Source organism: Suricata suricatta, chromosome 8 (assembly GCF_006229205.1).
Source record: "Suricata suricatta isolate VVHF042 chromosome 8, meerkat_22Aug2017_6uvM2_HiC, whole genome shotgun sequence".
In the NCBI taxonomy this organism is placed as follows: domain Eukaryota; kingdom Metazoa; phylum Chordata; class Mammalia; order Carnivora; family Herpestidae; genus Suricata; species Suricata suricatta.
The window spans coordinates 8,236,662-8,252,369 of NC_043707.1; the positions used below are offsets into that span (position 1 = coordinate 8,236,662).

A 15,708-nucleotide genomic window follows, 5' to 3' on the forward strand; every position below is an offset into this window, starting at 1 on the left:
CCAAACATTTCCATCGATTCCAAATAAGACCCTCCAGCCACAGAGGGTCCCTCCCCACCCCCTTCTCCAGGGCAACCACCAATCTGCCCTTTTAGGGATTTGCCCACTCTGGACGTGAATTGAATCACACGGTCCGTGGCCTCTTGTGTTGTTTCTTTCACTCACCGTGATGCCTTCAAGGTTCATCCGTATTATGGCAGGTGTTAGTGCTTTGTTCTTTTTTTTAAATGCAGAATAAAATTCTATTGCATGGACAGGGTACCTCTTGTCTTTCAATTCATATATGAACATTTGGGTGGTTTTCACTTTTTAGCTATTGTGATTAGCGCTGCTATGAATATCTGTGTACCAATGTTTTATTATTTGTTTTGTTTTCATTGATCCTGATCTATACCTAGCAGGACACATGCTGGGTGATACAGGGGTTCTACCTTTAACTCTTGGAAGCAAGGTCACTTCTTCATAAAGCTCTCCATCAACCTCACCTGCCTCCCCTCCCCTCCCTCCCCCCACAGAGCTGATCCCACCTCCTTTCTCTCTCCTAGCACTTTCCAAAACACCCCACATAGCAACGCTGGGATCCAAACCCAGGACTTGTGGCTCCGAATCCCGGCCTTTTGCCCTGCCCCACATGGCTGACAGTGGCCTCCACCTTGGACTGACCTCATTTTATAGATGAGGGTGCTCAGGCTGGAAGCCCGTCCAGGCCACCCAGCTCCTAGGTGGCAGCTGGGCTCTGGCCAATCTCAGCTCTGGCACCTGGTCTTCAGATCCCGTGGTCTATATACTGTGCTCCTAAATGGAGAAACGGGGTGGGTTTTTTTTAATGTGGCCTCCTCCATTCCTGGGGGTGCTGAGAATCTCGCGATGTTCCATCCCGGAGAAATCAATCTCTCTCCTCTGGGATCTGCTACGAGGCCAGTTTCTACAGCAAAGAATGATCCTCAAGATCTTTGGCTTGGGCACATTTATTTGGGCTCTACATACACATCTATATATATATTGGGGTTTTTTTTCCATGATAGGAGGTAAGGGAGGAAATGACACTTTATTGTTCTGTCTTTTCCATTTTCAAGCCGCACATGGAACCGGTGCGAGCCGGGCACCAGGGGCCGGCGGCAGCCTCTCAGGTGTAGCCCACCAGGCGCGGGGTGCAGGGGAAGGTCTTGCGCATGCTCATGCACTTCTCCTTGTCGATGCAGAGCGTGTTGACCTTGATGGCCAGCTCGTGTTCCAGCCGGCACTTGGTCATCAGCAGCAGCTGCAGCATGTCCTGCGTCTCCCGCAGCCGCAGCCTCAGCGTCTGCAAGGTGTCGTTGATGGTGAACGCCTCGTTCACGAGCCTGGCGCGAGAGCAGAGGAGAAGGCACAGTTCGGCACCTGCTAGGGGCCAGGAACTGTGCCTCGAGCATGGGGAGACAGCCCTGAGCAAGACGGACGAGGCCCGGCCGCCAGGGAAGACAGAGGTGGGACACACAGACAAGGCCGTTCGCAACGGGAGCTGCCGAGGTTGAGAAGCTCAGTGGACAAAACAGAATGTTTGGGGAAACGATCCGGTGGGTCCTAAGTTCAGGGTAGGCTTCCCACGGATCCGGCGATCCCGCGCCTCGGTATATACAAGTTCTTGTGCAGCCCCGATCCCAAGAGTCAAAGGTGAAAACAACCCCAATGGCCCTGACTGGAGGAATGAACAAACAAAAGGCGCTCTCTTCATATGATGGCCTGTCATTCAGCCGTACTACAAGAAACAGAACACGGACACCTGCTACCCACGGCTGACCCTTGAAGACTCACACTGAGTGAAAAGAACGCAGACACAAGAGGTTGTGCATTATGTGAATCACATGACTTGTCCAGAGGAGACAAATGCACAGAGACAGGAAGAGGAGTGGCTGGAGGAGGGTTTGTGGGGTTTCCTTGTGGGTGGAATGAAGGAAACTGTTCTGGGGCTCGATACACATGGACACACGAGTGAGTGCACGTGTGGCCTGGGGCTCCTGAGCCAAACATGGCCCATCCATGCTCCCCGTCGACCCCTTCAGGCGCACAGCTGGTGGACTGGAGGCAGGGAGCTTGTCCCTGAGTGTCGAGCCTTCTGGCAACATCTGGTCCCCCAAAGCCCTGTTCTATCCAAGTCCCCTGGGGGTGGGTGACCTGCGAGCCCTCGGCCCCAGAGGGTGTTGGAACCCAATCTGAGCATCTACGAAGTGGGGACAGATGGAGGTGAGATCGGGAGAGTTTCCCCCGGGTTTCACCCAGGACCCCGACCCCTGCCTTGCCCAGCTGAGGGGGACCCCGGACACGACACCCACTTCCAGCGGTGAAGAACTTCCAGGCCAGCAGCAGGCAGCCAGGTCTTCAAGTTCAAAGCCTGGGCTCACTTTCCCTGTCCACTCCCTGCCAACACACACGCCCAGCTTTTCTGTTTCCTGAATGATTATCTCAGGCTGCACAAACATCAAAGACCATCACCTGGGGCCATTCAGAGTCGTCTTCCTCCTTCCTCCCCGGCTCTCCTCTCCACGCCTGCACACATCTAGCTCAGGCCGGGGACAAGCCACTGAGTCCTGGGGTTTTTGTGACACAGCAGCTAGCTAATCCAGCATCCCTAGCATGGAGGGCACCCACAGCCAAGGGGCCTTCCCCTGGTCACACAAATCCCCATGTCTGATGGCTGGGCCTGCCATGCCCGCTGACATCCCATTCCAAACCCCAGCCCCGTGCCCCCCAGGCCCCCATTTCTGGGCCTGCATGAGCCTTGCACCTCCTCTCCAGTGAGGACGGCCTGTGTCAACAGAAGCAGCCTCTCTTGCACAAAGCAGGATGGACGGGATTAAGTTATGCCAGCATTTAGGGGTGACAAACTTTACAAAGAGGGAGACGGAGACCGAGGGACGTGCCATAGTGCCTTACACGGGCTGGCGGTGGGGGTGCGGGGAACTGTGGCCTTTGCTTAGCTCTCAGGGGGAACCTGGAGGGTCCCCAGAGCACAAGGCGGGGGAGGCTATCCAGGGGACCCCAGAAGGCTAACCACCCCCTCCCCGAGGTCCTGCTGAGTGCCCTCATAGGTGGCAGGGGACCCATTGTTCAGACCAGGTTTCCTGGGAGCTCGTGGCCCTGCCCCTCGGCGTCCCCCACTCACTTGAACTGCGGGATGTCCCTACACAGCTCCACATTGGGGCGCCGGGTCCGGGACTCCAGCCTTGTCTGCGCCACCTTCAGGGGGTACTCCTTGGCCGTGATGGACCTTTCCAGAAGCATGATGGTATTCTCTGCCTGAAAGATCTCCTGCAGCGTCTGGGGGAAACAGGTGGGGTGTCATGGAAGGAGCAGCCCCCTCCCCCGCCAGGGGCAGAATGCTTCACAGGCTCTTTCCCCAACCAGGAGGGCTGTGGGGGCGGGGATTGCACTCTTCTGAGTCAACCTCAGGATAGCGGCTAGAGCGTGTCCGGTCACTCAGGACGCTGCGGACACTGGGGACGGACAGGTGCCAAGGTTGTGTTCTCCATCTCCAACATCCCCTGGAGGTAGCCAATTAGTGTTCTGGCAAAAAGGGAGGGAGAGGGAGAAAGGCCTTTAAGATGAACACCATAAGGGGCACCTGGGTGGCTCAGTGGTTAAGCATCTGACTTCTTCAGCTCAGGGCATGATCTTACGACTCATGAGTTCGAGCCCTGCATCTGGCTCTGTGCTAACAGCTCAGAGCCTGGAGCCTGCTTCAGATTCCGTGTCTCCCTCTACCCACCCTGCTCACTCTCTGTCTCTCTCTCTCTCTCTCTCTCTCTCTCTCTCTCTCAAAATAAAGACATAAAAAAATAAAGCTAGAATTGGAAAAAGGTCAATCACAAGAAACCAGTGGTGAAGCATCAATATTTGTGTTGGGAGTCTTTCAGAGAACTCTCTCTATTTCTGTGTGTCTGAAATTTTCCATATAAAAAATAACAGCATGAGAAGACAAACGAAGGACGGGCACCAGAAGGGGCACGATCCTGCGCCCGCCGACCGCAAGCACACCAGAATCGAGAGTCCTCTGCGGATGTCACCTCACTGTGGCTGACACACTCGCTCTCCTCCCTATGAGCCGCTCCAGTTTCCCTGTGCACCCCTCCTTCCAGAAGATTCTTCGTGGGTGGGCTGCGCTACCACCCCTGGCAGACTTGGCAGGGCCCGATGGCGTGGGCATACGTGCCCCGTTCTGACAAGCCTGCCTTCCGCTGTTTGTCCGTCTCCCTCCCCAGCACGTACGCTCCAAGAAGTTGGGGGCTCTGTCTTGCCCACACTGTACCCTCGTCACCAGGAGCAGAGCTTGGTGCAGACCGAGGGCTACTAGATAAAACCCAGCAGCCCCCGTTACACACGACTTCAGATCCACCACAAAGCACAGATAGTGTGTGCCAGCTAAAGCACCAGATGCACTTACACTAAAAAAAAATGATTTGTTGTTGCTACAAAAATTCATGTTTAACTGGACAGGCTGCTTTTTATTTGCTCAATAAACATCCATTGAATGAATGAATGAATGAGTTACCGGGGGGGTCTGGAAGTCTAGATGTTTAGCTTGTTCTCTCCCATTGTCCTTGTCCACCCTGAAGTTTGGGAACACCGTGCCCTAAACTTTATTTTACTTTTTTTACTTTCTTATTTATTTATTTATTTTTGCTTTGTTTATTTTTGAGAGAGAGAGAGAGAGAGAGAGAGAGAGAGAGACAGCGTGAGCCAGGGAGGGTCAGAGAGAGAGGGAGACACAGAATCTGAAGACAGGCTCCAGGCTCTGAGCTGTCAGCACAGAGCTCAATGCGGGGCTCGAACCCACGAACTGTGAGATCATGACCTGAGCCAAAGTCGGATGTTTAACCGATTGAGCCACCTGGGTGCCCCATTGTGCCCTAAACTTTATATTGGTCCAGTCCATCTCAGATTTCAATATCAGGGAAAACTGCTTACACATGAATATGCCCGCCTCCTGAATGGGGTGGGGATCCCATGAGACCCAGGTCCCCGCCTTCAAGGACGTTACATTCATATTGTTTTCCCTCTTCTTGTGAGCTAGGAAAGGTTCACAAGTCATAACCGGTACCTAGGTGACTATTTTAGCCCAGCTGAGCCCATATGCTACTTAGAATAAGAAATCCCTTAAAAGACAATTTTTCCCCAAAGAATTCAAGTCCTGACTAACCTATCCACTTAGGAAAAAAGCCTAGAAAAAGACAGTTTTGCTATTTCAAGGTAACAAATGGATGCCCTTTTCCTACTGGGGTCCAGCCGGGCGGCAGGCCTATGCAAGGTCAAGGGGGCTGCTCCCCCTCCTTCAAAGCCCATGAGGAGGGAGCCTGGCCCCCTCACCTGGTCCTCACAGAGCCACCCAGAAGCAGAGTGCCACCGACCACGTGTTGGTTAAACATTATCCCACGAGTGTGTTCTGTGCTTAGCACACGGGCACATGTAAACACTCAGGCGCAGAGACCTCTCTCTGAGAGGTTGTGGGGATTTTCCTTTGAAACCCGCCCCTTTGTGTGGAGGGCAGGGGGGAGGGAGGGCTGGCACAGATATGCAAATCTCCGAAAGCACCACCCCAGCCTGGTACAGAAGAAAATCGAGCCTTCTAGAGCTGAAAAATGCTTCTTGGCATCACGTTAGCCCGTCAGCCCGTACGGAAAACAGCCCTTCCCTCTCGGGTCTGCACGTCGTCGGCACCCTGTTGGGGAGGTAGGGTAAGCAGGCATGACTGGGGGGCTGGCCGCTGGGGGTCACTGCCAGCCCTGCCCCCTGCCTGAGCCCATGAAAGCAGCTCCCAGGATGCTCGGCTTTCTCTTAGCTGCTGCTAAGGCAACCTTGAGCTGCTCCCAGGCTGTGTTTATGTTGGTTTCTCCCGTTTGCCCTTCATCCCCTGGTCCCCAGCTCAGGGCTTGGCCAGCCTCCCTGGGGGCCTGCAGCTTTACAAGAGGCCCGTCTCTTGAGTCTAAGGATAGTGCTAACACTCATTCATGTGCTCAATCATTTCTTCATTCACTCATCCCTCTGCGGTCTCATTGATTCACTCACTGACTTATCAAATGTTCACTGAGCACCTATTAGGTGCCAAGCACCTCAAGGAATTGGACCCAGCGTTGAACAGCACAGACGGAAACCCTATCCCGGTGGAGTTTACATGCTAGTGCAGAATTCACTCATTCGGGTGCTCCTCTGTGTAACATGTTTATGATATGCAACCACCACCGCCTACTAGGCACCAACAAGCACTTTACTACAACCCCAACTGCCCTCTTGAGCATGGCAGAAATTAAAGTTCCTTCCACCGTCTATTTGGAAAAAATGCATTGGATGTTATTAGAGTGCAGGACATTGGTGGGGACGGGGCCCCACAAGGGGCGTCCAGTACATGTTCATTTCAGTTCTCGGGGAATTCCCCCGCCGCCACGGCGGAGGGACAGGGACGCAGCCGCACAATGAACAGGAGTTCCCGGAGCACTGAAATTCACCAATTAGTGTTCAAGCCTGCCAATCCCTTGCAGGAGGTCACCTGAGGCGGTGGAATCAAGAGGCTTTGGCAGGCAATGGGCTGCGGCAACATTTTAACAAGTTTGCTCTGCTTTCCTTATTTGTTTCCTTGTGGCTCCTTTCTAGTCAGGGTAAGCGCAGCTGCTGGTTTTCCATCGACACAAGACATGGAAATACATTTTAAATGAATGTGTTTTTAAGCCCTTTAAAGGGACTGGATCTAAACTGAAATGCAGAATAGCCCAGGTGGCTCGTGGATCTGGTGAAATCGAGAAGGTGGCCCAGGAGTGACTGAATTTGGGAAACCCTGTATCACACGGGCTCCCAGGTACACGGATAGTGAAGTGAGAGAATGCAGGGGGGGCCGGGGAGCTGGGCAGGCAGTCACAGTCCAAACGAGGGTGCTAAGGGGCAAGAGCCCCTGTGAAGTCCGGTGCCTCCCTCTGCCGGGGTTGTCTGTTCCTCCAAGCCACCACCTCCCGTCTTCCCTTGGCATTTCTTGAGCAGGGCTGCCTGTGCATTTTCCAGAATGGTAGGGGTTTTCCAGAATCGGCCACTCTAGAATCCATCAATGACTCACACCCAAGACAAATCTGCCCAAGCAGGTGTACTCTGCCCAAACTCTTCCCCATAACCTGGTGTCCAGCCTCCGTCACTCACAACCAGGGTCCTGCAAGGGAGAAAAAAGACACACACACACACACACACACACACACACACGCATTCTGTCCTGTGTGTGCAAGCCAGCGTGTGTCCTGCCAGCATGTGCAATGACTCAGACTCCAAAAGTTTGAGTCCAAGTGTGGACTGACCAAGGGCAGGAGCTTGAGCCACAATAGCCTTGACCTTCATGTTCAAGAGGAAGGTAAGAATTTGCCTGGTGCCAATGGAGCCACCAAAAGCCAGCCTGGGCCACCAAGTTCCACAGTGTCCTGTGGGAGAAGAGCCCCGGGTCTAAGACAATGACCCACACAGCGCAGTACACCCCTCCTGGGTGTAGACCGTGGGAACCCGAGACCGCTGGGGATAAACATGTCAAGGAAGCTCAGTGGCGATCACTCGGACTGGGCAGTAAGCTGGCAATGGATGCCCTTGACCATGGAGAAGGACGAGTGAGACACAGCAGACAGGCCCTGCAGGGGATTTTGGTGCCCTTAGCTGCAGAGGATTAGGCGCGGGCAGGACCAGAGGTGGGTCTTTAAAACAAAGGCAAGGGAGTGAACTGTATTATACAATCTCTTTTGAGAAAATTAAGAATGCACGCACCTAAGACAGCCATGTATATTTCGTAAGAACACATCTTGGCCAAGAGATCCGTGTTCAACAACTAAAATGGTCATCTCTGGGAAAGTCGTCTACGGGAGAAAGGGGGTGAGCAGGAAGAGGAGGCGAAAGGAGGGAAAAAGAAATAAGCAAGGGGCTTTTTATAAACAGGATGCGCCAAGAAGTGAGGAATATTATAAACTCATCTCTCTTCCCTGGGGTCAGAAAGGGAAAAATTCCCACAACCCTACCAGATTTAAAGTTTCCTTTTAAAATAACTTCTTTAGGTGTTTGTTTGTTTTTTTTCTTTTTAGTGGGAGAAAGCCAATTAAAGAAAAAAATATCATCTGATGGTCAAGGGTACTGATTCTGGACTCGGGCTGTGTGTCAGAATCGCCGGGAGGGTTTTAATTGTTTTTTTTTTTAAAGTTTATTCTTAAGAGAGAGACAGACAGAAAGCATGAGTGGGGGAGGGGCAGAGAAAAAGGAAGACACAGAATCTAAAGCAGGCTCCAGGCTCTAACCTGTCAACACAGAGCCCGATGAGGTGCTCGAACTTGGGAACTGCAAGATCATGACCTGAGCCCAAGTCAGACGCTCAACCAAGTTACCCAGGTTCCCCACTGGGAAGGTTTTAAAAAATACAGACGCCTGGGGCACCTGGGTGGCTCAGCCAGTTGAGCACCTGATTCTGGGTTTCAGCTCAGGTCATGATCTCACGATTCATGGGATCAAGCCCCATGTCAAGCTCTGTGCTGATGGTGCATAGCCTGCTTGGGATTCTCTCCCTCTTTCTCTCTCAAAATAAATACATAAATTAAAAAAAAAAATACAGATGCCGGGCCCCTCCCCCAGAGGGTCTGATTTCATGGGTCTGGGTATCGGGATGTCTCAGGAGCTGAGTAGTTGCAAAGTGCAGCCACAGTCAAGCCCCACTGAATCAAGCGATGCAGAGACACAGGAACATTGTAAGTTTCCAAGGGAAGGAAGCAGGTTAATGACCTCAGTCACCGAATTGCTGTTGTAAATCAAGCCTGTCTGTCTTGGCAGGGAGCCCCGAGTAGGGTCAAGTGATTAAGTTCATCCCCAACGCTGACCCAGCAGGTCGGAGATATTGTTTGAGGCTTCCGGAAAGGGATCTGGGGAAGAAGGAGCAGCCTCGACACAGGGTTGAATCTGATGCCAACAACTTTGAAAACCACACACTCCAACCCCTCTTCTTTCACTGTGGCCTGGGTCGTCCAGACCCCTGCCCAGGCAGGCAGGAAACGCAGTGCACGGGTAACCTAGCAAGGTAGGAAGGTCTGGGCAAGCCCAACACCCTCCCAAGGTCAGGATCCCTCAGACTCCCCCACACACCCACCCCCACACACAGAACGACACAGGTGTCCCCAACACTGCCACCTCCTTTTGCACACTGTCCCCTCTGCCTGGATGCTCCTTCCCCAGACATCCACAGGGCGCATTCTCTCGCCTCTTTCAGGTGGTGGTGGCTGGAATGCAACCCCCCAAACTGGCCGGCCCTCCCAACCACCCAAACCCCTACTCTCTCTCTCCAGTCCTTACACCAGCTAACGTAGTATGTGTTTTATTCATTAACGGTACTCCTCTGCCCCGACCAGAAAGCAAGCTCCAGGGTGCCAGAGTGGCTCAGTCAATTATGTTGATTAAGTCGGTTAAGTCGGTTAAGCGTCCGACTCTTGATTTCGGCTCAGGTCATGATCTCACGGGTCATGGAATCAAGCCCGGTGTCGGGCTCCATGCTGACAGTGCAGAGCCTGCTTGGGATTCTCTCTCTCCCTCTCTGCCCCTCCCATGCCCACACATTCTCTCTCAAAATAAATAAACTTAAAAAAAAAAAAAGGAAAGGAAGTTCCCAGTGAGGACGGAATTTTGTTTTGCTCACTGCTGAATCCTCAATGCCTGTACTGATCAATGCCTGGAACACAGTAATAATAATAATAATAATGAACATCCAACACTTCAAATTGTGCTCACTATGTGCTAGGCACTTTGCAGAGGGCTTTGCATCTATGGACCCATTGGTTGGTGCTCAATGAACACTTGTTCCCAGGACGGACTAATACACACACCACAGGGTGTTGGTTAAATAGAGTACAGGGGTGCCTGGGTGGCTCATTTGGTTAACCATCTGACTCTTGAATTGGCTCAGGTCACGATCTCATGGTTCGTGAGATCGAGCCCCACATCGGGCTCTGCACTAAGAGTGGAGCCTGCTCGGGATTCCGTCCCTCTCTCTCTGTCCCTTTCCCACGGCCCCCTCTCTCAAAAGAAGTAAAGAAACTTCAAAAATAAATACAAATAATACAATGAGAACAGATGTTGGCAGCAGCCCGCCTGACTTCATCCAAACCCTAGCCCAAGCTAGGTGACCTGAGCAAGTGTCCTAGGCTCTCCGAGCCTTTCCAGTAACCAGGGGACGGTCATCACCCCCACTGCATAGAGTGGAGGTGAGATGATCAGGTGGCAAGCCTGGGAGGAGCCCCCTCCACTGCTCACGCGGAGCCGTGAGACACACACGCACATCTCTGGAGCACACGAACGGCAGGGCTCATGTAGGACCTGCTCCTCCAAAAGCAAGCATGTGTGTGCATGTGTGTGCAGTTCTCCCACAGATGCCCCCTGGAGAGTGCCCCAAGGAAGTCATCTTGCCCCTTCCCCATGATGGGCTAGGTAGAGTGATGTCTCTGTCTTTCTGTCTCTCTGTCTCTCTCCTTCCCCAGTCCCTGAGCTCTGAGGGCTTCCCAGAAGCACCTCCTTCCCCCCATCCCCTGCAAGCCTTAGGGGTGTTAACCTTTCTGCTCCCACAAAGCCCAAGAAGCAGGGGGAAAGCTCCCGGGGCAGGGCGCAGCCTGGCTCACCAGAGGCTGGGCGGGCCGCCGCGGGATTGGCCCAGGGGGTCACCCCATGGGAGGAGCCTCAGCCGCCTCGGCCCAGGAGCTGGAGCAGGGCTGGGAAGGAGGTGGTGACCGAGGAGGGCTCACCTCACTCAGCTCCCTGGGCCCCAGCTCTGTGAGCTGCAGGCCACCTGCCAGTGGAGGATGTGAGCACCTGAGCCTCCCTCACGGAGAAGGGGCAGGTCGCCTCAGGCCACTGAGCCCTTTGCGGTCACAGAGATCTACATTCAGATTCTAGCTCCTGACCGTGAACCGGTCACTTGACCTGTCTGTGCCTCATGCAAGGAAGTGCTCAGTCATCATCCCCTGAGCCCCTTTTCCCTGGGCTCTTGTTCTCATGGAGAACATGATGCTAACCCACAAGGCGGCCGTGGGCATTAAATGAGATAAGGTGCGTCAAATTCAAGTCTAGCGCCTGGCACCCCCACGGGGCTGTCCTGTGTGCCTGCCCTGCGCTCACCCCTGCTGTGTTCAGTCTTAGATATTTCCTTTAGGATCACTGGTCTTTTTTCTTTTCTTTTTTAATCTAAGGCAGTAGGAAACTTAGATTCGTTTGACAGAATTTGGCTTTGCAGGCAACTTAACTTCCCTCAGATCTCCAGTCCAGGGCTCAGATTTAACCTCCATGAATCCACTTATTTGAGCGTCAGGGGTCAAGGCAGCGGATGCCTGTGCAAGGAAGGAGGAATGTCCTCTTTCTCAGCTTCTGGAATGTGGCTGGGAGGAGGGGGGAAGGGGAGCCAGAGGCGGTCGGAGGCAGATGGTGGGCCACATCCTCCCAACCCCCCCCCCCCAACAGAAGTGCTTTCTGTAACCAACCCCCTCCAGGCAGACCCCCAGCCACAAGGGCCTCCATGCTGGTGTCTCAGAGGTAGGAGCCCCGGGCGGGAAGTCAGGAGACCCAGGTTCTCATCCAAAGCCTAACACAAACCAGCTGTGGAGCCCACACGGGCACTCAGAGCCCTGGGCTGCACTGGGGATTTCCTTACCCGGCAGATGGGGACTAAGGCCTGCACTCCCCCGGGGGCTCGGGGGCTCCTGGACCAGGCGATGTGATGTGCGCTGTGCCCCGAAGCACCATGGGTGTGCTCTACGCACCTGCAGCCACTTCCCTGAGACCCACCCTGAGACCTGTTAGCTGTAGGTGTGTCTGTGTGTGTGTGTTTAATTTGGTTTTTTTGTTTGTTTATTTTTGAGAGAGACAGAGCTCGAGCAGGGGAGAGGCAGAGGGAGAGGAAGACACAGATTCCGAAGCAGGCTCCAGGCTCTGAGCTGTCAGCACAGAGCCCGACATGGGGCCCGAACTCACAAACTATAAGGTCATGACCTGAGCTGAACTTGGAAGCCTAACTGATTGAGCCACCCAGGCGCCCCTGGATTTGGTTTTTAAGTCTTCAGGTCAACCCCCTTCCGATGTCAGGGAGTCTCAGTACACAGCCTTCTGGAACATCTTGAAGATGTTCTAGCTGGTGGACAGATGGTTCTGTGAAGGTCTCTGGGGTAGATATTTCAGGCTTTAGGGGTAGCGGGATCCTGTGTTTCAATAAAACTTTATTTACAAAAACAGACTGAGAGGGGGCAGGGTTGGCCCTGGGGCCGGAAGTCTGAGGTTCTGCAGTCCATCACAGAGGAAGCCCCATCACCGAAAACAGCCCAGCTCACACGAGGCTGATGCTTCTCTGAGGTTTCCTGCATCTGTGGACCAGCATCGCTGGACTCTGAGCGCTTATTAGAAACGTTGGGGCACTCAGGTGGCTCAGACGGTTAAGCGTCTGACTCTTGATTTCAGCTCAGGTCATGATCTCATGGTTTATGGGTTTGAGCCCTGAGTCAGGCTCTGTGCTGACAGTGTGGAGCCTGTTTGGGATTCTTTCTCTCCCTCTCTCCCTGCCCCTCCCTCACCAGAATAAATAAATAGAAAGAAATGCAGGGTCTCAGGCCCTGTTCCCCGACCTACCAAGGGAATCTGCATTTTCACAAAACCCTCAAGCGATCCCATGCACAAAAAGTTTTAAAGTGGGAGGACGGGGTTGGATTCGTAGTTGGAGACAGATCTCTCTGGCCACCATTTGGAGGGTGGACAGAGGGGACCAAGGTGGGAAGTCAACGACCAGTGGGCAAGGCGGGATGGAGAGACACGGAAGGCAGGAGGCCACCAGACTATTCAGAAAGTAAAGCAGGGAGCGCTGGTACCCAATGGGAGCATGCCGAGGGAGGAGAAGTCAGATGTCACACACCTCGGCCTCCCCAGCCCCTAAAACCAGGAGGAACGGCCTAGAAGAGAGATGTAGGAGCCACCAGCCTGTGTTCGAATGCTAACACCAAACTGCTGAGCGTGTGGCCTTAGCACATTGCCACACCTCTCTGAGCCTCAGTTTCCCCATCCATATAAGGGAGGTAATAGTAGTATCTTTCGTCGATGGTGACTGTGAGGATTGACGTCAGTCCCCCATGTTTGGCATTGTGGCCGGCACACAGCAAGCGCGCCCTTGATCTGGGCTTCTCCATCAGAGCACTTTCTTTTTTCCTTTTTTAAAATGTTTATTTTTGAAACAGAGAGCGAGGGAGGGGCAGAGAGAGGAGGAGACAGAGAATCCCAAGGAGGCTCTGTCAGCGCAGAGTTCGACTCAGGGCTCAATGGCATGAACCATGAGATTGTGACCTAAGCCAAAATCAAGAGTCAGACGCTCAGTGGACTGAGCCCCGCAGGCCCCGCCCGCCCTCCAGAGCACTTCCTGTCCGTTCATCTGTCCCTCATGTATTCATATATATACTAGATAGTAGATATACTTATTTACTGCCATTTTGTTTTCTCTGCCAAGCCTTAATGCCAGGAGACCAGGGCTCCTCAGCCTTGGCATTACTGACATCTGGGGCTGGTTTACTGCCGGTGGGGGGGGAGGGGTCCTGAATGCTGCGGGGATGTTAGTAGTGGCCCTGGTGTCACCCACTGGATCCCAGCCATAACAACCCCACACCTCCCCACTGTTCCCTGTCCCCCTGGGGTGCAACATGGTCCCATTGGAGGGTCACTGATCTAAAAGTTACCTGCGATTGTGATTTGTTGCCATCATCATTATTCTTAGGCTGTCCCCCTGGGGGTGGGGGGTGGGGTGCTCACATCCTAACTTGGGGTAGGAACTCTGCAGCAAGACACGTGGCCCCAAATCCAGGCCCCGCCACTTACTAGCTGGGGTGCGGCCTTCTTTAGGCAAATCATTTGGCCTCAGTTTCCTCATCTGTAAAATGGGGCTAACGATGATCCCTTCTTCATAAGGTTGTTAAGAGGGAACGGGGAATTAACGCAAGAATAGCACGGACAACGCTGGCTTCACCCAGGAAGCTTAGTCTTTAGAGATTAGGGCAAATCATCTCTTTTCTCCTCTTGCACCCCGACGGCGAAGCAGACCCTGGGTGATCAGCCACCCTCAGCCCGTGCAGGAGAGCAGCTAAGGGCAAACCCCCCACCTCCCTGTGTGGGCAACTGCCAGGTCTGCCTAGGCCAAAATGAACCTCAAGGCTCAGCAGAAAAGTGCCCTGATATTCCTGGCTAGAACAGAAACCCATCCAAAGGCTCTGAAGGGATGGGAGGGGGCCCAGCGAAGTTGTTTGCCATGTAAAACTATCAGCCTGTGTCTTGTCTGTGACAGCAGAGAAAGCATCTAAGGCCAGGAAATTATTTTTGATGTGGAGGGAAAAAATCGGATTTAGCAGTTCCAGCCGGCCCGAGGCTTCTGGATGCTTTGTGCAACCTTGCAAATTCATTGTTTTCCAAATTGCGTGAAGCCAAGGGGTTTCCAAGGAGATGCCTGGCTCAAAGGCAGCTCTCCCAGCTCAGGAAGGGAGCCGGCAGCTTGGAATCCTTTTGCTGGTCAAATGGTGGCAGGGATTCAAGGGCAGCCACGCCCCGCAACGAGGGGGGTGAGGACGGCAGCCGCCTCACCACTCAGGCCATGAAAGGTCCAGAGCATGGTGTCCCAAACTCGGCACCCTGACATTTGGAGACAGGTCTTTGTTGCGGGGGCTGTCCTGAGCCTGTGAGGTTTTTATCAGCATCCCTGGGTTCTACCCGGTATCTGTCAGTCGCACACCTTCCTCCCAAAACCTCTGCAGACATTGGCAAATACCACCAAGGAGGAAATTCACCCCAGGCGAAGAGCAGAACAGATGTTGACTAAGCCCTGCTCCTGGTCAGTGCTGTCAAGAGGTGGCCAGCGGCCTCCAGACAAGGCCGGGCTAACACAGACACCAGCTGCTGAGAGGCTGTCTGAGGTCACGGGGCCTGCAAGTCCTGGAGGGGTTTGGAAACTGCTGGAGGCTCCCTGCTAGAGAGGGCACTTGTGTGAGTATGAAAATTCATAGTGATTCACTAGCTTGGGTCCTTCAAGCATCTCCTTAACATTTATCACACTTTAAAAAAATTTTTTTAATGTTTATTTATTTTTGAGAGAGAGATGGAGACAGAGCGCGAGCAGGGGAAGGGCAGAGAGAGAGGGAGATGCAGAATCCCAAGACAGGATCCAGGCTCTGAGCTGTCAGCAGAGAGCCCAACGCGGGGCTCAAACCCACAGACTGTGAGATCATGACCTGACTGAAGTCGGACACTCAACTGACTGAGCCGCCAAGTGCTCGTATCACAGTTTTTAATTAATTGTGTTTATATATTTTTTAAACCAGTCTCCCCCAACTGAACATAAGCCCCCTTGAGGGCAGGGATCTTGTCCTGTTCGTCATCTATCCTCAGCACCTAAAGAGTCTAGTACTAAGATGTGCTAAGTAAATACCTGCTGAGGGGGGATTAACACACATCTGCTGCATGCCTACACCTGGGAGACACACCCGGAAAACTTGTTAAAACTCAGATGGATGGGCCCCAGAGTTTCTAATTCAGAAGGGCTGGAAGGGAGCCCATGCATTTGCATTTCAAACACGTGAAGCTTTGATGGTGCAGCTGCTGGTCCAAGGACCACACTCTGAGAAACACCGGCCTGAACTCGGAGCCGCTGGGTCTCGATCTTGGCTGGGTTAA

At 53.2% G+C, this 15,708-nt stretch overlaps 1 protein-coding gene across 1 annotated transcript in view; it reads right to left on the reverse strand.

The window, feature by feature from the left end:
• Window positions 1-952: 952 nt before the first annotated feature.
• The window catches only part of TEKT5 (tektin 5), a 37,470-nt gene continuing 22,714 nt past the window's right edge, over window positions 953-15,708 (reverse strand). The window contains exons 6-7 of the mRNA XM_029948484.1: window positions 3,143-3,297; window positions 953-1,343 (exon numbers count right to left, since the gene is read on the reverse strand). Coding sequence (XP_029804344.1) covers window positions 1,127-1,343; window positions 3,143-3,297 — 372 coding nt within the window. The 3' untranslated portion in view covers window positions 953-1,126. The remainder of the gene's footprint in view (window positions 1,344-3,142; window positions 3,298-15,708) is intronic.